General features: G+C 41.0%; 1 protein-coding gene and 1 long non-coding RNA gene across 5 annotated transcripts in view; one reads left to right on the top strand and one right to left on the bottom strand.

Annotated features, from left to right (window-relative positions):
* Positions 1 to 25,253, top strand: part of LOC137327306 (uncharacterized) — a 75,940-nt gene that overhangs the window by 48,180 nt on the left and 2,507 nt on the right. The gene's annotated exons all lie outside the window — the stretch shown is intronic.
* The window catches only part of tbx15 (T-box transcription factor 15), a 79,604-nt gene continuing 54,613 nt past the window's right edge, over positions 263 to 25,253 (bottom strand). For 3 of the 4 annotated variants that reach the window (XM_067992971.1, XM_067992973.1, XM_067992972.1), the window contains 2 exons: positions 6,779 to 6,876; positions 263 to 2,330 (listed from right to left, as the gene is read on the bottom strand). In XM_067992971.1, coding sequence (XP_067849072.1) covers positions 1,552 to 2,330; positions 6,779 to 6,876 — 877 coding nt within the window. In that variant the 3' untranslated portion in view covers positions 263 to 1,551. Of the gene's footprint in view, positions 2,331 to 6,221; positions 6,275 to 6,778; positions 6,877 to 25,253 lie in introns of all 4 variants that reach the window. The other variant, XM_067992974.1, reaches the window with a different exon arrangement.

Raw genomic sequence — 25,253 nt, 5'->3', positions numbered from 1 at the left:
TATGCACAGTTATCTGCTGCAGCTGTGTATTTCCTTGCTTCAACCTCTCTTGTTCCAATTAACAAGCATAATGCTGCCTGAATACCGCAGATCGTAATCATATCTGGCGGTTAGTGAAGCTGTGCTGATGCGTATCTTGAACTTTGCCTATTTAAAACACAAATGCATTAACCCTTCATTTCGTCCAATGCAACACAATCCACTTCATATGCACAATTGTAATGGGAACATTCGTTTAAAAGGAACATTTTCACAAGCATGGTTTCATTCCCCACACATTTTTAATTTGACTTACAGGAGTAGTTTACAGGGGATTGCTTCTTTACAGGCACAATTATTTGAGCCAGGGATACTAAGTTTCCATTGTTAGATTAACAGATCCAAATACTTAGCACAAAAGAGTCAAGAGTTTCCTCACATGTCATTCACCAAGTTCTGTGACCATTTTGATAAGTGCTGATTCTTCTTTTGATGAAGATATGTTGTCTTAACATCCAGAGACTGAGTAGATTTTGTGTGCCTTTTTGCTATTTCATACGACACAGCCAAACTAAGGAGTTCAATGGGACAGCCGAATACACTTATCACCAAATAGGGTTAGTTAATGATTTTTGTTCTTTGCCACTTGCACAACATTGTGCCCATCTGGATCAGTGCACATACTTTCAATAGTATTTATTTAGTAAGAACAGTTGGATGAATAGGAGCATTTTTGAAATAACAAAATTTCACAATTAATAGACTTCTTCAGCTTTGATTAGAAATGTTTGCATTTTCTTCACAGCGAGCTCAAATACATACACTGTTTGTATTTTCTATACTTTGTTCAAATTAGGTATCGTAATAGTCAACATTACATGTTTGCAAAATTGCAAAAGAAAAGAAAAAACAAATGAGCTTGGTTCTTAGAAACTTAAAACAAAGTTCTTCCGTTAAGGGCCTCGCATAAAGAAATGTTGGAATGGGCCATTCTTGAAATACTACAGTATGTGTGCAGTACAACTGCATGATGAGACAATTCTGAACGCAACTATATGGAACTTGGCACGGTAAGGGTCCAAAAATGGGACATAATACTTTCAAGTATTGAGAAAGTCAAGCAACTTTTACTCAAAACTAGACAGTGTATGTTGTCCACAGTCAATGCAAATCACATGTGTCTCTGCAAGGGACAGGCATTATCCAGTTACTGAAAATTAGGCTGCTTGTAAAAACACAATTATGTATATGTGCTGTAACCTGTGTAAAAGGGTAAATATCATCAAATTCTAGACAATGATAGAGACCCAATTACATTTGCATCTTCTGTGCTTAGTATAGTTTAGCTAAGGGTTTGCTTATTCCAATATCACTGCAGCTTCAGAGTTCATTGTGTTAGGGGTGGCCTTGCTGTTTGTAGGACAGTTAACTTAGGATGATTAGTATTAATGTGCTTTGTAGACATTATTTTACTGTTGCTGGTACTGACATCAATCAACTGTGGAGGCCCTAGTGCATAGTACTGTATGTGTATGGACAACTCAGGTAAAGATTTTTGTTTAAATATTGCTTTTATACCATATGCACTGACATTTGTGAAGAACTCCCTGGGACAGTCCCATACTGTCTGGTGTCACACGCATTCTGAGGCTGCTGGGAAGGAGTGGAGCCAATCACATGCATCCCATCCATTCCCGTGGACAAGAACTGTCTCTCGCTGAAGGCCCCATTGGGTGAAGAGGAGCAGAGTAAAGTGCTTTGGGAGGCATTGAGTTTCTCAGGGCTGGCTGCCAGTCTGGGGGAGGCAGAGAAGTTGTAACCATAAAGGTTATATGGGTTGTGTAATGAGAAGGCATTGTAGGAACTCTGTTGGACATGACTACCACTAAACATGTGAGATGAAGAGGTGTTAGAGGCAGGACTTCCTGTTTGCATGACGTACTGAAACTGGGAAGCAGTAAATGGTGGCAGTTGACTGCTGTAAGCATCCATCTTGTTGTTGCCTGGTAATGAAGAAGGGGTGGGTACTGCAGAGATTAATGAAGAAGTCCTCTGTGGAACGAATGTTTCTGATGGTGGTTGAGCAGAGGCACTGGGACCTTGTAATCGGTTGTATCCACCCTCAGCTAGAGCAGGATAACTCTGCAGTGTAGCCATGTTGCCTCGGGCACAGGCTGGATATTCAGAGAGGTTGAGATTGCAGAGTTGACTCTCCCTGCAGCCAACATTAAAGGTGTTAGGGGCCAGATGGAAAGTTGGTGGGGAGCAGGATGGAGACAGTAGGTGGGAAGATGCTGAAGGGGATGGAGTTCCTGGGCTAGAAGTTGTTGGAGATGTTCCTGTACTACTTCCTGAAACCAAAACAGAAAACATCAGATAAATAGAGAACTTACAAATCAAAACAATTTCCAGTGTTCTGCAAGTTATTCCACAAGTGAGGATGACTTCATAACCCCAGAGGGAAGGGTCACAGCTCTGAATGGGTAACTAAAATCTTATTCACTGGTGAAATAAACTTATTTTATTGTTGAGATAAAGTAAGAACATAAACACATAAGAAAGCAAGGAATGAGGAATGATAGATCAATGCTCTTTACAGTGATTGTGTAAACTCATGGCTAGAGCCATTTAATCTCCCAAGAGACAGTTCTTTTTAAGTACTTCCTGATTTTCAAAGGTAATGAGGTAAAACTCCAGAAAATTCCTCTATCCAAATATGGCATGCTGCCTTCGCTAGACAACACCCTCCATAGCTCTTCCCACCCCCCAACAAAAAAAATAACAGCCTCTTCAGCATGAAAACCATTGTATGTCATGGGATATTTATCATTACATTCTTGTTCCACACCTATAAATCTCCAATGTCCTTTGCAATCAGATACGTTTCCAGATTTTTTGCAGATGTAAATCAACACACCATTCCTCAGAGAACTGCAGGTATGTTGTTCCGGGATGGTAAGGATTCTTCCAAGCATCCTTCCATTTGCTCTTCCTCTAGCTACAGCTCTGTCTGTTCCTTCCTCCTGCTGTTTCTTCTCCTCCTCTCAGAGTGGGATTTCTAGATGAACCCACATCAAGAAATAATTGCAATGCTAGAAACCCCTTAATAGTTCAGAACCTGTAGCAGTAACTACAAGGATTTTCAAATCCTTTGCCAAAAAACCTCAAAATACAGTATAAAAAATGTCTTCAAAAGCTCCACATAGCTGTACCTCGGAGTAGCCGTGGATCCCTTGAAACAGTATTTTGTAATGGTTGCCTGAGGACCTGTATCGCCCATGGTTGATGGACTGGAGCAGGAAGTGGTGTTACATCAGGCAACGAAGTCGATAAATGGCATTGAAGAGTAACTACATCACTTGACACTGATTTGATCTTATTGGTCAATGGAAACAAAAATTGGGCAGGGTTTATAAATTGTGGCCAATTTGCTACTGCCGATTTGCGCTACTGCTGAAGTCGAATTCCACCTCCAACGTGAAGTTAAATGTTCATCCTCAAATTACTAAGGCTGACCCAGGCTAACAGACACCCTTCATTTGCTGTTTCCTGTTCCAATACAGATTGCTTTATATTTATCTATATTAAAATCTAATACCATTCCTTAACTCATCTGTTTAATTGACCCTTATCACTTTGAATGCTGTTTATCTCATATATATTTTCAGCTTGATATTATCAGTAAATATAACAATATCACACAAAGCACTTTTTGTCAAATTGTTTATGAATAGTGTGAACAGTAGGGATTAAACAGAACCTGCAGAACTCTATTAGCCTCCCTGCCTGGCTATACTTTTCAACATCTGCCCTGCCCAAGCCATCATTGTTGCAGTGTACCCTTATCACTAAATCACACCTTGGTCCCTCTCCCTAATCCTCTAATACCTTCTCCTCCTTTGAGAAACTCACCTTGTTCCAATCCTCTTGTCTCTCCTTTAAAATCCTCACTCTCAACCGTCCCCGCCAAGCACCACCCCAAGTTTCTTGATATATCCTCCCTCCTTCTCTCCGTCAGCCTCTGCACTGAATGACTCCTCATCTTTGGTGTCCATCTCAATTAATTTTACCTCTCTCCTCTGATTTCACCGCCCTCCTGTCCTCTATATAAACTCTCATATTCACAGTCACCCTCTAGACCTAGCCATCTCACGTGTCCTCTCTACTGCCATGATCTTGATCACGAACAAGGCCATCTCCGACCACTTCCTTGTATTCCACACCACCCACATCCCCCTCTCCCCTTCCAGTCCTACATCCCGCTGAGTCCAACCCTGGAATAAACTCTCCCCCAAGTTACTTAAATCTGCACTTTCAAACTCCCAAATCCTTACAATTTGGCCTGGATTTTATGTAAAAAAATATATAAAAACAGAGTGGCACTAATGCCAGTCAGGTATATTTTAGATCATAAAAGAAGGAAGTTTGAGTCATCAGAGTAATTATTATGACAAATAACGTTACATCCAGAATAAAGTTTTATTTTAATATTTACCTATAAAAACAAGATGAACCATTAGACTGAATGGTCTGCCAATATTTTGTGGTGGACATGGGGTAGTGTGCATATATGCACAGTAGCTGAAGGAAGAATGGCAGTGCTAGGAATGGAAAATCTTACCACTTTATAATCAGTGATATTATCAAGTATTCTCACAGGATACAGGTTAGATGCAATATGGAGCCCCACTGTTAAACTAATAATGTACCTCTACTCTGGAAGTACACTGTTAGACTTGGTCCCCTAGCATTGTTTTTCTTATAACATCTCTCAGAAATAATGTGAAATAATATAGTGCCAGTGATAGCTTTAGAATGCAATTTTGTGCTATGGGCCTAAGCCCTTGCCCTGGGAGACCAGATTGAGAAAACACAGAAAACTATTGGCCAGACCAAATATTATGGGTTGTTACTAAAATACAGCATCTAACAGAATAAAATAACTGTATAAGATGAATCAAAATATGAAAATAAATCAATCTGCCAAACTTGGATCAGTTCCAATCCATGGTTGAGAAGAAAACTGCATTTTATTCAACTTTTGGCACTCATACAACCTTTTCCCTATGATTTTTTCTGTCTTTTCTATGACATCATAAAAGGCTGTCTTAAGCAACGAGGATTTATTACCCATATAGAATGTGTCTCCAATTGAAAACAATGGGAGAGTGTGAGAGAAGTAAAACCATGCGTTGCTCTGGGCAGTATGAAATTGGCATACACAAGCACCCTCAACTGGTTTTAAATGGGTGGAAAACACAAGTCGTATTCTTTGCCAATTAGGCCAAAGGACAAAATAGCCCATTATTATTAGAATGTAACTTGCTTATAACCTTTGTATTAATACAATGTTTTCATATCAAATCAAACTTTCAAAAATATAATTACCTTTAACATTCCTTTTGGGAATTTGGAGATATCATAGAAAGACATTTTGTTTGGTCCTACATTCCATAATCTACCCTGAATCTCAAACACTATATGAGATGACAATCTATTGTCCTTGCGTATCAGCAAAATAAATATCAATAAGAAAATATTAACAATGCACTGCACCACAGAGGAGTAAGATGGAAGTTATTCCACCATTATTCTCCATATGGTTAGTTGTGTTATCTGGGAGATGCACCTTTCTAGAGTAAGGGGAAACAGGTGAAGAATACAATCCTCATGCAGATCTAGAAGCAGGTTTAATACTTTCCCTCTCAACCTGGGAATTGTGTGTGGTACAAAGGGGAACGTAATTTCAATGTAGAGAAGGGAAATAAAAATCAACATTTAAAATAAAAGAAATTTGGAAAGAAATTCTCTAAATATGAGAATAGGCCAATGCTGAATTTTGCAGCCTAGTAAAATCTGGTACATATTCGGGGGCCTGCCAGTAGAATTCTGGTATCAATACCATTAAAATCCATTAGAAAACTAGGAAAAAGTGTCAGCTTATTACCTTTGAAATAACTGCAGCTGACCTGCACCATGATCATTGGGTCTTATTACATGCCCAGTATTAGTACTATCGCTAATACGACCATAGCAGCCTAGCCTAGCTATTGCTATATTGACTTCTCTGTCAGATGGACATGAGGTTGAGTCATTCAATCTGCCTTTCAAATTTGCTGGCCACAATAAGATTGAGCACTTAATTCTCAGACTGGCTGCACAGCATCTTCTTGAAATTTTGGCAATGCACCTCAAAGTAGGAAAATATAACATTGTCCATCTCTTCAATGTTACAAGTTCACCTTCAATCAGCTTCAGATGAAACAGGACTAGTTCCTGGAGTACGTTGTATTACCTGCAGAAAGAGGCCTCAGAATGAGAGGGATACATACTAATTAAATACACGTACAGACTAAAATGATTTGTTAAGTGATGCAGATTAATAAAATGAGAGTTGTTTATTATCACTTTGTACACCTGGAAGAATCTACTTTCTTACAATTTAGCACAAACCACTTATTCAAATCATGCAGAAAATTACACTTTCCAAAAGTCAGTTGTGTTTCACAGTGCAGTGGTTATAATTCTCATTTGACAAGTTTGCATCTCATTGATTCTGAATTCAAGCCCCAGGGCTGTCCAATACATGAAACTTCCAGTCTCAATTATGAGCTGTGTTTCAGTTGGGATACCAGTGAAGAGTATCGCATGGCAATAGTACTTCTCTAGAGAAGGAACTGGAGATACAACCTGACAGGAAGCATCTTAAGAGCTAATCAGAGAGTGGCAGTGACAATGACCATTGCAAATTCTGTAGCCTGTACAGGAAAAAACAAAAGTAAAAATCCTGCCCCATTACCTTGTTGCTTCTGCATGTTGGTGAAATCCTCAAATGTGAGGGTCCGAACAGGAGGTCTCCAGAAGGCATATGTCTCCATGATGGCCTCTAAGCCAGTCCTGATCAAAAGAAAGCAAAGAGGAAGTATAGCTGTGTATAGCTTCAACGCACACATTAATCTCCGCATTGTCCTGTTTCCAGCTGCTCCATTTTTTTCTCACACTGTTCCAGTCAGATTTATGTTCCAACATTTCCCACAAAATTTATTCTTAACCCCTTAACCAATCCAGTTTATAGGTTGGAAATCCCCTATTCTGAGTCTTGGCTCTTCTAAATTCTTAGCTTGTGAAGGGATGTTGTTTAATTTTATAATGTTTGCTTTATAAAGCCCCTGTATTAAAGTAAATCCCTGAATTGTATAATTGTTTTCCACAATTCTTACATACTTGTTCTAAGTATACTCCCTACTTTATTTAAATAAACATTACTTAAGGCAGATTATCAAGATATTTTACTTGGTTTGTAATCCAAAGAGGCAGCACTGTAAGATAGGCAGGGTATTAATTTAATGTTTCCTAGATCACTAAGTACTCAAGCATAACTGGTCTTAATGTTACTTTTTGCACTTTTGTGTTACTATCCATGAATTCTCAACAATTGCTTCTGCCTTCCTATTTCTTTTGTACACGTTTGGTCCTGCAACACGATGGGCCGAAGGGCCTCTATCCGTGCTGTATAACTGTATAACTCTAAAATAATAAATGCAGGAGGAACTTTTTTACGAAAAGGGTGGTAAGTATGTGGAACAGATTACGGGTGATGGAACAAGAAACCTTAATGGGATACCCATTAAGACTAGATCCTGTCTAGGATCTAGACTTGTTCGTATCAGGATTGAGGGTTATTAGAAATACACTAAGGGATTACTGTGGATAGGTGGGTTAGATGGGCCTGCCTGAAACTGTAACTATTTTACTACGTAACTTACCTAATTAAGTGGTGATTATTTATAGAATACTGTGGCCCAATCAGAGGGGCATGACATTGAATTCCATTTCTTCTGACAGGACAAGGTGACTGGGAAAACAGGCTGCAGAAACAGGGAGAGAGATGAAAAGAAAGAGGGTGGAAAGAAGGACAAGATGTAGGATTGGGAGAAAAATGTAAAAGTGCATAGAGAATATTTTGTAAAACCAGGGAGATGTAAAAGATGAAGAGGGAAAACTAAAGGATGGGGAGAGATGCAAAAAGGCTAGGGAACAAGCTTATGACTGGAGAAAGGTGAGAAAGAGAATGGGAGAATAGAGAATGATCAGTATAAAAGAAATCAGGTGGCAAGGCTATAAGATTTGGCTGGAGAGGTTTAAATGAGGCTGAAAGAAGATTCTAGAGAAGTAAGAAAGATATTTGAAAGGCAATATTTATTTTATGATGTTTGATTTGTTTAATTTTGTGTTGAGGGAGCAGGCTGATGACCAATGGGATTCTGTGTGGATATCTCTAATCACTAGTGCATGGCTAGGTGGTTCTCGCTATGAGGAATTCTAGTGCCGCATAAAAATAAACTGTCAGTGGTAACCCACACCTGGGATTTTCCAGTTGCATCTGTTTCACTGGCACCTCAGTCGCACAGTCGAGCCAGCTGGGACATGTTAAGGCTGTAACTCTTTCTGAGACAATGTATCTAACAGTATGCACACACCGGAAATACATCTCCATGGAGAAATAGTAGCAAAACAAATTCCAAACAATGAAGCAAAACAATAGAGAGAAAATGGAGAGAGTATAGTGAGGTAATTATGGAAACACATAGGAGTTGTGTGTTAATGGAAGACATATCACAGCTTCTCCAAATGTAGATCATATCTTTTCAGGTCTATAGTTGAACATGACAACTGCTATACATACCTCTGTCACGTATAACCTCAAATTTCTACATGAAGTTATTTCAAGCCCAAAAGCCCATCCATATAGAAAACTGCTGCATTCATGATCCCTGCTACTCTGCACCTTTAACCAAATCTGCCTTTAATCAAACTCTGTCCCATTCTTGCATTTCACCAGACAAGTCTCAGAGGATTTCTGTACTCCCTCTGCTGTCCCACGTGTTTGCTAGTCCTCATTCAGCAGGTGATTTTACTTCCATCACCATCTATTCCACTGAAGCTCTGTCCAATTAGAGAAGCCATCTATCACTGCTTTCCTGTAGTATGTAATATGTACGTGTTGCTAATGCAAACACCACAGACCATATGGAATTGTAGTTGGGTTGGACAGTAGTATTATAAGGCTGTTCTACACTCCAGATATGCTGGTGATGTACTCAGAACTCCAAGTTTCTGCTACAGACTACATCTCAACAATTAATGTATATACTATATGCAACAATATAAATGACCACAATTGATTTCCATGGGCTATGAGTCTTTTGAAAAAACATCACATGACAGAAATAGAAAATTGAACACAATCAGAATGAATCCTGTCAATTATATCACACTACACAAAAGGGAAAGCCAAATTTACATGTAACTCTTTTACAGTGTGCTGTTTTAAGATGCCGAGCTGTGCATATAGTACAAGAGAAATTACAAGAGTTTTAGTGGAACGAAATGATTATTTGTTAATGATGGAAAAATAACCAATAGCTAATTATCATTGCACAATATAGTAGACTAGTGGCAGCCAGGGAGAGGAAGTCTGCAGGTAAGTCTTTGTTTGTATGGATGGGGGGACACTGGGGGGCATTGGTGGGCAAGGGGCACGGGTGGGCAAGGGTATGGGTGGACAAGAGGCATGGGTGGCATAGGTGGGCACGGGTGGGTATAGGTCAGCATAGGGGTCGTGAGTCATGGAGGATGGGATCAAGGGTCAGTCACGGTGGGACAGGATCAGAGGGGTTCGTGGCCGTTGAGGGAGAGGATCGGGGTTGGAGGATCGGGGTCGAGGTCAGAGGATCAGGGTCGGGGTCAGAGGATCGGGATCGGGGTCGGAGGATCGGGATCGGGGTCGGAGGATCATGGTCGGGGTCGGAGGATCATGGTCGGGGGTCCGCGATCAGGGTTGGGATCCGCGATCATTGGGGGGGGCGTTGGTGCAGGTAGGCTTGTTGGGCCTGGGGAAAGCACTCCTGCTCCTCCGGGCCCACAAGCCGTGCCTTTCTAGGCACCTACCCGTTAGTCGCGGGCCTTCTTGCCTCCTTCCAGGAGGCATAAAGCAGAAGGCCCGGGAATCCTGGCCCCCCGAGGTTGAAATCGGGAATTAGTAAAAAATGGAGGCCTGAAGCCTCCTTGAAAGGTTTTAAGGCCCGAACGGCCTCCTGGCAGTGAGTTGGCCGCCCCTCATCCCGACCGGAAATGGGCAGGTTGGAGGCAAGTCTGAAATGGTGGCAATTTTCAATGCCCCTCGCCTCCAACCCATCCGTTTTTTACTTTTAAAATCGAGCCCAATATTTCTAAATCTTGCTGAAATCGCACAGCCCTCAGATTTATAACAGTTCCCTTTGCCAGCTTCACATTTCCTTATGGAATGTTGCATGATTGAGTTGAACATTGCAACAAATTCCAAATACAAAATGACTAAATTAGACCAGATTGAGTTGACTTTCTAAAATAAAAGTTTGGGTTCACGTGTTACATCCCTTTTTTCAAATGGCATCACACACATCCGGAAAGATGAAACTGCCACATTAAATGTCCCATTCTAGGCCTCCGTGATATCATAGTATTTGTCAGTGAGTCTCTTCCATCATTTTACACCTTTATTTACAACTGTCAAAAGGGGCACCTGTATAAATCAGATGTAATCTGTTGCAATAGTGCAGGATGAAGGCAGAAGTGCTTTTAATCTGCCACATGACTTCTATATTGTAAGCACTGGCAAATCATTGCATTGCAATCATTTGACTTTGTTTTTTCTGCTTGCTGAAGGTAGATGATTTCAGTGGAATGAAATGCTTTGTTTTCTCACATTGTTAAGTTCATTACCTTCCCTATTGATCAAAGGTCTCAGTCTGAGAGGACAATGGGATTCTTCCATATGGTAGAATTCCTTAAAGATCAAGGGGCTATCGATGGAACTCGTGTCTGCATGGACTCCCTTTATTCATTGTATGTCATGCAGCATCGGAAAACGGTTCTACTCCATATATGTACAGCTAGTGTATGACCATTGTCATGAGTTCACATATGTGAATGCTCTTATCTGGGGAGCTGCCATGACTTTCATCTTGAGGCAGTGCACAGTGTTTCCGCTCTTCAAAAACTAAAGGCAAATGTCCACTGGGATCCTGAGGGATAAATGCAACCTCCTTCAGTCTTGACCAATGACACTGTTGAGGATCCTCAGGAGCCCAGCAGATCACAGGTTCAATGAGGACTATTCTTCCACCACAATGTTAATTGAACACATTATCAAAATGCTGAAGGCATGTTTCATGTTCATTTTTAGGTCTAGTGGAACACTCCAGTAGAGTCCCCAGTGGGTCTCCATAGTAATGCTTACCTGCTGCATGCTGCACAATTTTGCACTGAAATTTGATCAAGAGGGAACTGACAGAGACAACAGGGGGGAAGGGACATGGAGGGGGTCCAGCAGCAACAAGAGCAGGAAGAGGATGCCAAAGAGAACCTTATGGTGGCAGCCAAAAATATCTCTAACACTCTCCCAGTCGACTCCTCTTGAGAAGTAGTGCTCCCCACTCCATGCAATATTGTACCCCCTGCCTATCCTTGACCATCCCCATGCCCACTATCATCAGATGAAACAGTAAACATGAGGCTGTTTGCAGGGAGCCTGAGAGGATTTCCACCGCCTCAAGTGCAAACTGCCGATCATTTGTGGGACATGACTGTGAGCTCACCTAACATCCAAATTCAACATGCACATGGACAGATTAAAGTCCCTGCCCACACATCTACCAGTGTGACAGCCAAGAAGACATTCTAGTTCATTATAAGTGTAGATGATCCCATTAAAATGTTTGGAAACAGAAACCTTACAATGAAAAGTGACAAACACTCTAGAATGTGCCATCACTAAGCTCTCGATAACTAGAGTTTCAAATTTGATGTGATTGATTACATTTACTTAGCTACTCAGAAGCTTTGGTTAAATGGAGAATATTTGTTTAAGATTTGCATTACAAAATTACCAAAAATTCCTAAATAACAAAATCTCCAATGTCAACTGAAGGCTGACTGCACCAGCCTTGAATTGGGCTTTTAATACAATTCAGTTCAAAGCAGCCAAAGTCCGACACATTTGGAACCAGACAAACTGTTAAAGTTGCAATTTCCTCATATAAATCAATACCAGAGAAGTATTAGGTTAGTTCCAGATTTCAGGGCCAAATAAACATGTATTCCTCCATTTTAAAAAAACTGGCAAGTATATCAGAATCAAAACAGAGGTGGGGGTGGGGAGGTTCTGGTTATGGTATGACACAATCAAAAGATTAAGGAGTAGAAACTGGTATATGTTGTGCCTCATTTCTGGGTATAAAATCAGGATTGGGGGAATATTTTTGGGTGGTAGTATCCTGCGCCCAATCTCTTCTGGAAATAAGCCGACTACCAAATAGGCAGTTGGCGACTTCTGAGTGCCCTGGGCACCGCCCAGAGAGGTATTCTAATCAGGGGCCTAACGCCTGTTTCAGGACCCCAGTATCAAATTGCGGAAAAACTAAGCAGAGCACACATTGCTCAGATTTTCTGGGTCTACGACGGCGAACCAGTGGTCTTTAAAGGAGTTCGTCCACCTTCTTTCCCCCACCACCCCCCCCCCCCAGGACCAGGAAAATTGCCGGTATCGCAACCCGCCCAAATTGGTGACCTCTAAACTGATGAGCTGCATCAGGGACACCCGATCAGCGTCTGCAGCTCGTTGGCTAAATGCTAGATGAGACGAGATGCCAAATTTGGCACGGCCTCACGCGGGTACAGACCAATGCACAAAGCGATTGAGCCACTAACTTGCCATAGCAAGTTCAATTTCTTGACCTAAGAATTAAATTAACTTCAATTTGTATTCATAAACATAGTAGCATTTTCAGCTCTGCAAAGTGTCAACTGAAGCTCACCATAAAGGAGTTAACTCATAAAGAAACACTCAATAAAGTCCATCTTCACTTGTATGACAATTTTGCTTCCTCTGTTAGCTCTTTTCCTTTCTCATCAATAAAAAATTCTACTTGGTGTAAATCATTTAATGTGTTGTATAAGAACAACAAAAGATTTCTGCTATATTGGCAGTTTAATTGGTTCCACATGCATCCTGTATTATGTATTAGGGCAATGTTTCTTTCCTTTTCCATCCTCAAATATTTTGTACTTGAGAAGAGCTACAGACTTTTTATGAAGTGTTTTTTAATGTCATTCATTCTGACTCTGGCATTTTCATTTTTTGTTTGCTTTCTCCATGTGGTATGTTATTTCGGTATGTGCTCAAGGAACCGAGTTAGGGTTGATACAAATGAGCTGGGCACTTTGGAGACACCCAGTATAAATCTGCATCCATGTGGGTAGGAAGATTCTGACTGATTTTCCAGGGTTTTATGATTCAACCATCTCAACCCAGTTTTTCCAGTTACGATGGTCCAATTAAAATAACTGATCCTAGCCCTGCTTTTCACACATCTCTTCCTATTTACTGCTAATTCGGCTGCAGTGCAGCATATCCAGGAGTCACAAAGTTTGCTGCACTGCATAAAATTCTTATTTCTTCAATGCTTATTTCCTCTGCAGTCAATCAGATAAATCACGGTCTAACATTTGAGGATTGAATAACTTCCTTAAAGTTTTGAGAAACTTGATGTCCTTATCTCTTCTTTAACACAGGTTTTCTCATCTTCCCCTCAACCAAATTCACTGCCTTTGCCACACTTTTTCCTCCAAGGGAGCAGTTTGAACTGAGGATTTCTACAGTAGTCACTAACAACTCTGCTCCTGCAGAGGTCTGATAGACAGCAGCTGGTCCTTGTAATATTGGCTCTTCCTAGAACTGAAGTCCTTGATAGTCTTAATGTGTTTTATCTAGTTGCTCAACCAAGAAATGGCAAAACTCGTGCAGTCGGAGAAGGTAAGTCTGAGTGTAAGTTGAGGCTGCAATTCAAAGTCATGATATCCTTGACCAAAGTCTTACATTCAGCAATTCAATCTCTATAAATATATTTTATAAATAAACTCAATGGTATCCAGTGAGCCAAAAAGACAAACACTAAGATCATCTCAGTTCACATGAGTTTTATATATGTTCACATGAGTTTTATATATGTCCCTAGTTGCCCTGAGAAGTTGGTGGTGGTCTTTGAAACACTGCAGTTCTTGTGGTGATGGTGCTCTCACAATGGTGTTAGGTAGGGAATTCTAGGATTTTGACCCAGCATCAGTGAAGGAAAGTTGATACTTGACCAAGTTAGGATGATGCCTTATTGGGGAATTTGGAGGTGATGATGTTCCCCTGATTTTCCTGCTCTTGTCCTTCTTGGTCTTAGAGGCCTGTGGGGCTGGGAGGTGCAGTTGAAACAAGCTTAATTAGTTGCAGCAGCGCATCCTATAGATAATACGTACTGCAGCCACAGTACACCAGTGATGGAGGAGTTATATATTGTTCAGTGCCTGTGTGCCAATCAAGTGAACTACTCTGTTCTGGATGGGGTCAAGTTTCTTGAATGCTGTTGCAGCTGCACCCACTCAGGTGACTAGTGAGTATTCCACTACACTCCTGACTAGTGCCTTGAAAATGTTTGGAGGATCAAGAGATGAGTCACTCATCACAGAGTAGCATGCCTTTGGCCTGCTCTTGTAACCATAGCTAAATCAATTATGCTTCTGGTCAGTGGTGTCCCCAGGATGTTGATGGTTGAGGACTCAGCAATTGTGGTATTTTAGAAGGTTGGGGAGAGGTAGTTGGGTTTTCTCTTGTTGGAGGTGGTCATTACCTGGCACGTACATGATGCAAATGTTACTTGCCACTTGTTAGTACAATCCTAGGTGTTGTCCATGTTCTGCTGTAGGCTGGCATGGGCCACAGCATTATTGGAGAAGATGTGATTGGAATTGAACCCTGTAGATTTGTGAGCGAGCAACCCCACCCCTGACCTTATGATGAAGAGAAGTAGCTGAAGATGGTTGGGTAGAAGATGTTCTGAGGAGCTCCTGCAGTGACAACCTAGGGCTGCAATGACTGTTGTCCAACAACCACAGCCACCTCACTGTGTCAGGTATGAGTTCAACCACTCAAGGGTTTTCCCGTTGACCCCATTAACCTTTTTGGTGCTAAACTTGGTTGAAAGCTGCAATAACGTTGTGGGTGGCTACTGTCACCTCTCCTCTGTCATTCAGCTCTTGTACCGATGTCTGGGTTAAGGCTGTGAGGAGATCTGAAGCTGAGTGGTTCTGATGGAAGCAGAATTGAGCATCAGTGAGCAGGTTATTGGTGAGTAGTCCCATTTGATGGCACTATTGATGACTCTTTCCATATCTTTACTGCTGATGGGGAGTAGGCTGATAGGGCAGTAAATCAATGGGTCACAGTATATCCACCAAACCATTTTGATCAAAAACAAATAACAGACAACCCAAAAGAGAAAAGAGTGGAGAGGACCTCAATTTTCTTATCACGGAGGTTGAAGAATGGTGGGAAGATCTTTGAAGAGTTAAGGAAAAAGAAACCACATTAAAAGAAATCCTACAAGCTCACAATAATACTGCTGAAAACATTTTTTTTAATTAAAGATGACAAATAAAAGGAAAATAATGCATGGATTAACATTCAACAGGAAGTTATTAATGGATTTTACCAATGCAATTCTATTTGGATCTTTATTCTGGCTTTTCCCATTAGAGCCATTCATCACTATGCAACTTCTCATCAATACCACTTCATTCAATTGAGAGTAGGTACACCTGTAGTGACTGAGCCAACTGAGATGGAAAGCCCCCATGTAACAAAAGCACCCCATCAAACAGACCAGCCAACATTTAATGGAATTCACTCCTAACAATGAAAACATCCCTCAGACTCCATACTTCAGCCATCTGAATGGAAAGTAAGGGTTCTGTTGCCTCTGTTACAAGACTGCACAAAAGTACACTTAATTCAGACTAAAATGTTTACAAATGTTTACAGTTGAGAAGAGACATGGTTCAATTTGTTATTAAAAATATAATTCAATATTGCAACTCCTTTTCACTTAAAAAAAAGACTTGAAAAGATTTAGATTTTTTTTTTAAATCTTTAAGCCAGTTGTTTGTCAGAGTGAGCAGTTTTAACATATTTTTCAACCTTAATGCATTTTAGTTTTGAACAAAATCATTCATTAAAAATATTCCATAAATCATGGATTTGCCCCTTTTTTAAACTTCTATTTATGCATAAAGCTTCCTGATCTTGTTGAGTTCCTGATATCGCAGTCAGTGAAATGTGCGATTGTCAAATGTTTTCCAAGGACTGAAGGAACTGAATGAATTAGTAAGAAGTATGGCTGTGGTGTCACTATTTAGAACTTCTAAATGAACACAATAACAAAGTGTTGACTGACATCAGTAACTCTGAATGAGTTGGGTTCTGATTGAAAGAAAACACAAGTCTCCCGAGTATAAAACATTAATTTATGCACCAAGTCAAAATTTGTTCTTTTCTGAGGAAATGGAAAAAAGAAAGATTCTCATGGAATTTTTCCATATTAATACAATAGAAATTGGATATTACTTAGCTATTTCAACTGTTGACTTGTCTACTTAAAACATATCTCTATTAATGCTACTCATTACTCTTAATAAATGGGAGCATTTTCTCCCATTGTTTCACCCTATTGAATATCCACCTATTACTTTCTGTCACTATAATTCTTGGTTGAGGCTGGAGACTGGGGCAGTTATGCCCCTACATTCAATCTGGATCCATAAATGTCTGAGTGCAGAGCCATGTGTTTGAGGAGAGAGCAGTACTCACAACATCCCCTCCCACCCCACCCAATGAAACGGAGTAGTGTTGACCAACTATGTTCCATCCAGCAGTCTTGCCAACAATTCATGAAACTCACCCAATGACAGCAAAATAACTCTGAGGATTCATTTCTGCACTGACTATGTCAAGAGAAATCCTACCTTTTTAAAATATATTCGTACTTTGCAATAAAGCACACTTTTAGGTATAAGAAATCATCTGGTACTAGATTAATACCAGCTTGTGTGTTGCAGAAATATACTGCAAACATCAATATCATTATTAAATATTTAATGTTATGAAATAGTTACATCATTCCTTCAGATTTCTCTATATCACTATAAACACACTTCAGTACAGTCGGTGCTGGTTATTTCAAATAGCTTTCAGCACGTTAGAATCCATCTCTGAACAGCAGATTAAAAACAGGTTTCTATCACAATCTATCTATTATGACAGCACTGTATGAGCAGAATGTTCCCAAATTCATAAAATCATTAAAAACTGCTGCACAATTTTCTTTTAACCACATTGCTGTCTGTACAGTCTTCAAATGCACATATAATTCTATAGGACATCTGGGCCTATATTTCTGCCTGCAACTCAGTTGTTAGCAACTAGCTATGGACAAACACAAATCTAATTGTATTTTCAAGGTGCCATTAATGCTACAAAGATGGGGGCTACTTTTAGATAGTCATAAAATCAAAATTTCTGCACTGAACAGTAGAATCACTTTTAAAGTTCAGTCACTGTGGCTCTTGGATGTAGAAACATAAAGAAGCAACCTTACCATCAAGGTTCCTTTTAAGGATCAACTAGTTAAGATAAACTAGGATCAACTTTGACATTTCATTCATAGTATCATAGTATGGTACAGCACAAGAGGAAGGCCATTCAGCCCATCGTGCCTGTGCCAGCTCTTTGAAAGAGCTATCCAATTAGTCCCACTCCACTGCTCTTTCCCCATAGCCCTGTAAATTTTTTGCTTCAAGTATTTATCCAATTCCCCTTTGAATCTGCTTCCACCACCCTTTTAGGCAGTGCATTCCAGATCATTACAACTCACTGCGTAAAAAAGTGTTTCCTCATTTTACTCTGGTTCTTTTGCTAATCAACTTAAATCTGTTTCCTCTGGTTACTGACCCTTCTGCCACTGGAAACAGTTTCTCCTTATTTACTCTATCAAAACTATTTATGATTTTGATCATCTCTATCAAATCCCCTGATAACCTTCTCTGCCCTAAGGAGATCAACCCCAGATTCTAACTAAATCCTGGTACCATTCGAGTAAATCTCTCTGTACCCTCTCTAAGGCCTGACATCCTTCCTAAAGTGTGATGCCCAGAATTGAACACAATACTTCAGCCGAGGGCTAACCAGTGTTTTATAAAGGTTTAGCATAACTTCCTTGCTTTTGTACTCTATGCCTCTATTAATAAAGCCAAGGATCCCATATGCTTTTTTAACAGTCTTCTCAACTTGTCCTGCCAACTTCAAAGATTTGTGTATGTGCACCCCCAGGTCTCTCTGATCCTTCACTCCCTTTAAAATTGTACCATTTAATTTATATTGCCTCTCCTCATTCTTCCTACCAAAATGTATCACTTCACACTCCTCTGCGTTAAATTTTATCTGCCATATGTCTGCCCATTTCACCAGTCTATGTCCCCCTGAAGTCTGTTACTATCCTCCACATTGTTTACTACATTTCTGAGTTTCGTGTCATCTGCAAACTTTGAAATTATACCCTCTATACCCAAGTCCAGGTCATCAATATATATCAAAAAGAGCAGTGATCCTAATACTGACCCCTTGGGAACACCAATGTATACTTCCCTCCAGTCTGAGAAACAACTGTTCACCACTACTCTCTGCATTCTGTCCCTTAACCAATTTTGTATCCTTGTTACCACTGTCCCTTTAATCTCATGAGCTTCAATTTTGCTAATGTCTATTATGTGGTGCTTTATCAAATACCTTTTGAAAGTCCATATACACAACATCAACTGTATTACCCTCATTAACCCTTTTCATCAATTCATCAAAGAATTCAATCAAGTTAGTCAAACATGATTTTCCCTGAACAAATCCATGCTGACTTTCATTTATTAGCCTATACTTTTCCAATAACCAATTAATTTTCTCCCAGATTATTGTCTCTAAAAGTTTCCCCACCACCGACATTAGGCTGACTGGCCTGTAATTGCCGGATTTATCCCTCTCCCCTTTTTTGAACAGGGGTGTAACATTTGCAATCCTCCAGTCCTCTGGCACTGCCCTCATATCTAAGCAGGATTGGAAGATTATGGCCAGAGGCTCTGCAATTTCCATCCTTACTTCCCTCAGTAACCTAGGATGCATTCCATCTGGACCAAGTGATTTTTCTACTTTGAGTACTGCCAGACTTTTAAGTACCTCCTCTTTACTATTTTTATCCTAACCAATATTGCTACTACCTCCTCCTTTATTGCAGCATCCTCTTCTCTAGTAAAGACCGATGTGTAATGTTCATTTAGTACCTCAGCTATGCCCTCTGCCTCCGCTAGAAGATCACCTTTTTTGTCCCTAATTGGCCCAACCTTCCTTTGACTACCCTTTTACTATTTCTATGTTTATAAAAGACTTTTGAGTTCCCCTTTATGTTAGCTGCTCTTTGCCCCTCTTATTTCCTTTTTTAGATCTCCTCTGTACTTTCTGTATTCAGCCTGGTTCTCTACAGTAATATGAACCTTACATTTGTCATAAACTTCCTTTCTCTGTTTCATTTTAATCTCTATATCTTTAGTCATACAAGGAGCTCTAGCTTTGGATGCCCTTCCTTTCTCCCTCATGGGAAGGTGTCTATTAAGATTCGGAACCATCTCCCCCTTGAAGGCTTCCCATTGTTTAAATACTATTTTGCCTACCAATTTTTGATTCCGATCCTCCTGGGCAAGATCCCTTTTTAACTCAATGAAGTTAGCCCTCTTCCAGTTAAGTATTTTTACACTTGATTGTTCCTTGTCCTTTTCCATAACTATTATGATCACTGCTCCCCAAATGCTCCCCACTGAAACGTGCTCCACTTGTCCCACTTCATTCCCCAGAACTAGAACCAGCACTGCTTCCTTCCTCATTGGGCTGGAAGTACACAGATTAAGAAGGTGCTCTTGTATACATTTCAGGAATTCCTCCCCTCTTTGCCCTTTACGCTGTTAGTGTCCCAGTCTATATTGGGATAACCGAGAGACCCCCACTATCACTACTCTATAATCCTTGCATCTTTCTGTAATTTGCCTGCAAATTTGCTTCTCTATCTCCTTCCCACTGTTTGGTGGCCTATAGTATACACCCAGTAGCGTAATAGTTCCTCTATTGTTCCTTAATTCTAACCAAATAGATTCTGTCTTCCACCCCAAAATGACATCATCCCTTTCCAAGGTTATAATAGTTTCTTTGGTCAATACTGCCACCCCTCCCCCCCCACTTTCTTTCCTTCCCTATCTTTCCTGAATACATTGTGGCCAGGAATATTAAGTGCTCCATCCTCCCCTTCTTTGAGTCAGGTGTCTGTTATTGCCACTATATCATAGTCCCATGTAATGTCATGCCTGCAGATCACCAACCTTATTTACCACGCATTTACATGCATGCACTCCAAACTCATCTTAGACTGCTTCGCATTTGTCCCCTGTTTGATCCCTCCTATTTCTGAACTATTCGTAACTTGAGTGCTATTTGTCTCTCCAAATCCTCTGTGCACCTTGTTTCTCCTCTCTAATGTTTCATCCTGGTGCCCATCCCCCTGCCAAATTAGTTTAAACCCTCTCTCACAGCACTAGTTACCCTCCCCACAAGGACATTAGTCCAAGCTCTGTTGAGGTGCAATCCGCCCATCTTGAATGGATGCCTCCTGCACCAGAACTGGTCCCAATGATTGAGGAATCTGAAGCCCTCCCTCCTGCACCATTTCTCCAGCCACGTATTAACCTGTTTTATCCTACTATTCCTATACTCACTAGCATGTGGCACTGGGAGTAATCCAGAGATTACTGCCTTTGAGGTTCTGCTTTTTAAGTTCCTCCCTAGCTCCTGAAACTCTGACTTCATTGATTTTTTTATGTCATTCCACTTAAAGTTTTTGTTTAAACATAGAATGATGACATCGGCAAGGAAATGACTCAGAGGAGATAATGAATCCAATGGTATAAGGAAACAGAATGAACACATACAAACACACCCATATGGAAGGAATTTTAACCCCCCCGCGACAGGAGGGAGAGGGTCGGGTGGGGGGGTTAATTCGTGTGAAACCTGACCCCAACCAACCACAAACAGGCCTGCTTCCGTTTCAACCGCGGCGGGTTTGGGGGCGTCTGAGTAACCCGCTCTGGAGAGGCGGGTCAGGAGTTATAATATTTAAATGATATTTTGGTAGCCATTTAAATTTAAGGCTGGCCGGCCGGGTTTCCCAAGGCTGTGGAAACCCAACAGCTAAAAGGAGGGGCGAGCAGCCGGATCCAGCAGGTAAGTGTTTTTTGTAGCACTGCCTGTTGGCCAGGAGGAGCAGGAGTGTTTCTCCCGGTCCTTCAAGCAAATCTTCTGCCGCGATCGGCTGCCCCCCACCTCCAAACCCGCGATGTTTCCCAGTTCCCTCTTCCTCCCAATTGCCGGTCTGGCCAGCCCCCCTTCCCCCCCACCAACCTGCGATGTGTCCCAGTTGCCAGGGACCGTCCCCAACTATCCCCGGTTGTGGCCTTCTACCACTGGCTTTCCTGCCCAGCAGCTGGCCAGCCTGTCAATTTGGCCAGCTGCCAGGCAGGAAACAGAGTACAAAAATTATAATGAGATCCTGCCATTAAATTCGGCAGGACCGCCGAGTTCCTGGAATTTCCGGGTATCTCACACTCCTACAAACATCGTAAATATCGGAGCCATAGTCCTGAAGTTGCTGTTAATTCAGCTCTTCAATACAACTGCATGCAAAAAACTTCCATGTAACTAGGGAGTAAAGTTGCTAATCAGACAGCACATCAAATTCTGGTAAGAACTCACTTCAAGGAACTAATCTCACACTGCCTGGCTTCTTACTTGCTGCAGTATAAGTGCAACCATTGTGCAGCCATCTATTAAAAAACTTAATATATAAAATTAAGGAGATTCCAGGTGCTCTACTGTCCTTCACTTTAAAAGTTTGCAAATTTAACATCTTCACACCAACACTAAACTGGCAGTATAATTCTGGAATCAGGATCCAACCTGACTTGGAGCGAAGTGAAGTGAAACTCCTTGGGAGGTGGAGGGGTTTGTCTGACATCACTTTGGTTTGACACCACATGAAATGTAAATCCAGTACGGTGTAAAACTTGATTTACAAATTGCACAGAGGATCCCCTGGGGCACTTTGTAAACTCACCTAACCTCAATTTAAATGTTTAGAGAATAGGGATTCTCTCCTCTTCCTGCTTTCTGAACATTTGCCGTAAGATGTGGGTATGGTTCTTAATGAATACTTTGCGTCTGTCTTCACAAAAGAGAGGGACGATGCAGACATTGTAGTTAAGGAGCAGGAGTGTGAAATATTGGATGGGATAAACATAGTGAGAGAGGAAGTATTAAGGGAGCAAGGGAGAAAATAACAGAGGCTCTGAGCATCATTTTCCAATCCTCATTTGATGCAGGTGTGGTGCTGGAGGATTGGAGGACTGCTAACATTGTACCATTGTTTAAAAAGGGTGCAAGGGATAGACCGAGTAATTACAGGCCAGTCAGTCTAACGTCGATGGCGGACAAATTATTGGGATCAATTCTGAGGGACAGGATAAACCGTGACCGGAGTAATCAAGGACAGTCAGCATGGATTTGTTAAGGGAAGGTCGTGTCTGACTAACTTGATTGAATTTTTTGAGGAGGTAACAAGGAGGGTAGTTGAGGGTAGTGTATTTGATGTAGTCTACATGGATTTTAGCAAGGCTTTTGACAAGGTCCCACATGGCAGACTGGTCAAAAAAGTACAAGCCCATGGGAGCCAAGGGAAAGTGGCAAGTTGGATCCAAAATTGGCTCAGTGGCAGGAAACAAAGGGTAATGGTCGAAGGGTGTTTTTGTGACTGGAAGGATGTTTCCAGTTGGGGTCTGCAGGGCTCAATACTAGGTCCCTTGCTTTTTGTGGTATATATTAATGATTTGGACTTAAATGTAGGAGGCATGATTAAGAAGTTTGCAGATGATACAAAAATTGGCCATGCGGTTAACAGTGAGGACGAAAGCTGTAGACTACAGAAAGATATCATTGGACTGGTCAGATGGGCAGAAAAGTGGCAAATGGAATTCAATCCGGAGAAGTGTGAGGTAATGTTTTTAGGGAGGGCAAACAAGGCAAGGGAATACACAATAAATGGGAGGATACTGAGAGGTGTAGAGGAAGTGAGGAACCTTAGAGTGCATGTCCACAGATCCCTGAAGGTAGCAGGACACGTAGATAAGGTGGTTAAGAAGGCATATGGAATACTTTCCTTTATTAGCCAAGGCACAGAATATAAGAGCAGGGAGATTATGCTGGAACTGTATAAAACACTAGTTAGGCCACAGCTTGAGTACTGTGTATAGTTCTGGTCACAACATTACAGGAAAGATGTGATCGCACTGGAGAGGGTACAAAGGAGATTTAGGAGGATGTTGCCAGGACTGCAGAATTTTAGCTATGAGGAAAGATTGGATAGGCTGGGGTTGTTTTCCTTGGAGCAGAGGAGGCTGAGGGGTGATTTAATTGAGATGTACAAAATTATGAGGGGCCTAGATAGGGTCGATAGGAAGGACCTATTTCCCTTAGCAGAGAGGTCAATAACCAGGGGGCATAGATTTATAGTGATTGGTAGAAGGATTAGAGGGGAGCTAAGGAAATTTTTTTTCACCCAGATGGTGGTGGGGGTCTGGAACTCACTGCCTGAAAGGGTGGTAAAGGCAGAAACCCTCAACTCATTTAAAAAGTACCTGGATGTGCACCTGAAGTGCTGTGACCTACATGGCTACGGACCAAGTGCTGGAAAGTGGGATTAGGCTGGGTGGCTCATTTTTGGCGGGCACGGACACGATGGGCTGAAAGACCTCCTTCCGTGCTGTTAATTTTCTATGATTCTATGATTTGCGTTTTCATCTGTTGGGAGATAGTTCTGTACACATCTGTATCAGATGCACACAGCTCTCTTCTAGGCAAGGCTGCTACAGTTCCAACCAGGCAATGTAAACATGGTTCTGCCTGGCTGGAACCCGAACTGTAGCTACCAGAATCGGAACAGTAGCTGCAGTGTGAGTGCATCCTAAGTTTTTAATGTTTGTGAAGAGCTGGACGATATTCATTAACTTTGAAAATTTATGTGGCATTTAAATATCACTGAGTTTAGCTTTGCTCAAGAACAGAAGAGCGGAGAGCTGGCAGCATAATTCAGCCTGTGGACTTCTAACCATTTGAATTAGGTACCAGTCCCAAACCAATATCTGTATTATTAAAAAGCTACATGATATCTTCTTAAAAGGGATGTAAAATTGTCCACTTGTAGAATGAAAGGAGAAATAACTTGCATTTAGATAGCACCTTTCACATCCTGTGGATGTCCCAAAATGCTTCACACCCAATAAATTACTTTTGAAGTGTAATTACTGTTGTTTTAGAACCAAACGTGACAGATAATATGCATACAATATGTTCTCACAAACAAGTGAGATAAATGACTAGATAATCTGTTTTTTGGTGGTGTTACTTGAAGGATGGGTATTGGCCAACCCACTGAGAGAATTCCCCTGCTCTTCTTTGAATAGTGTCATGGGATTTTTTTTACATCTACCAGAACAAGGCCTTGGCTCAGCACGTCATCCAAAAGATCGCACTTTCAACCATGCAGCACTCTCTCAGTACTGCACTGAAGTGTTAGCCTCCATTATGTGCTGAAGTCCTGGAGTGGGACTTAAATCCACAACCTTCTGATTCAAAGGCAAGAGCACTACCAGTGAACCAGGCTGACACTTAGAAATAAGAGAGTCCATTTTTTATTATACAGGATTAGAGACAATGTTAGGACAGTAGTATTATACACAATGAAAGACACTGTCAGAACATTTATATTATAAACTGAAATACTGTGAGTGCACTTCTGTTTTACAGGATTATAGAAACTGTCAGGATGTTAGTATACACAGTTACAAACTCAACACAGTTCTTGGTGGGCTCCAGCCAACAGGACAAAATCGCCATCTTTTAGCACAAATTAGCAGTACATCGTTAATCCCACTCAGGGCTGCCAGAAAGGATTGTTGGTGTGGAAAGTGGAAAAAAAGGCACTGGTGAAGTAAGGATGCCCTTCTAAGGCAAAGGTACAGAGTTAGGGAGAGTGGACAGTGTTTTATTCATTACCCTGTCCTCTCCATGCTCCCCATACCGCTATGAGTTAACTTCAAAATTCTCATCTTTACTTTCCGATCCCTCCATAGACTTGTCCCATCCTATTTCAGTGACTTTCTCCTACCTTCAGTCCTTGCACGTACTCATGGTTTTTCTAACATTGATTATC

Source organism: Heptranchias perlo, chromosome 11, assembly GCF_035084215.1.
Source record: "Heptranchias perlo isolate sHepPer1 chromosome 11, sHepPer1.hap1, whole genome shotgun sequence".
Taxonomy (NCBI): Eukaryota; Metazoa; Chordata; class Chondrichthyes; order Hexanchiformes; family Hexanchidae; genus Heptranchias; species Heptranchias perlo.
Note: the sequence above shows the minus strand (reverse complement) of the source record. Positions and strands in the feature narration are given on the sequence as shown.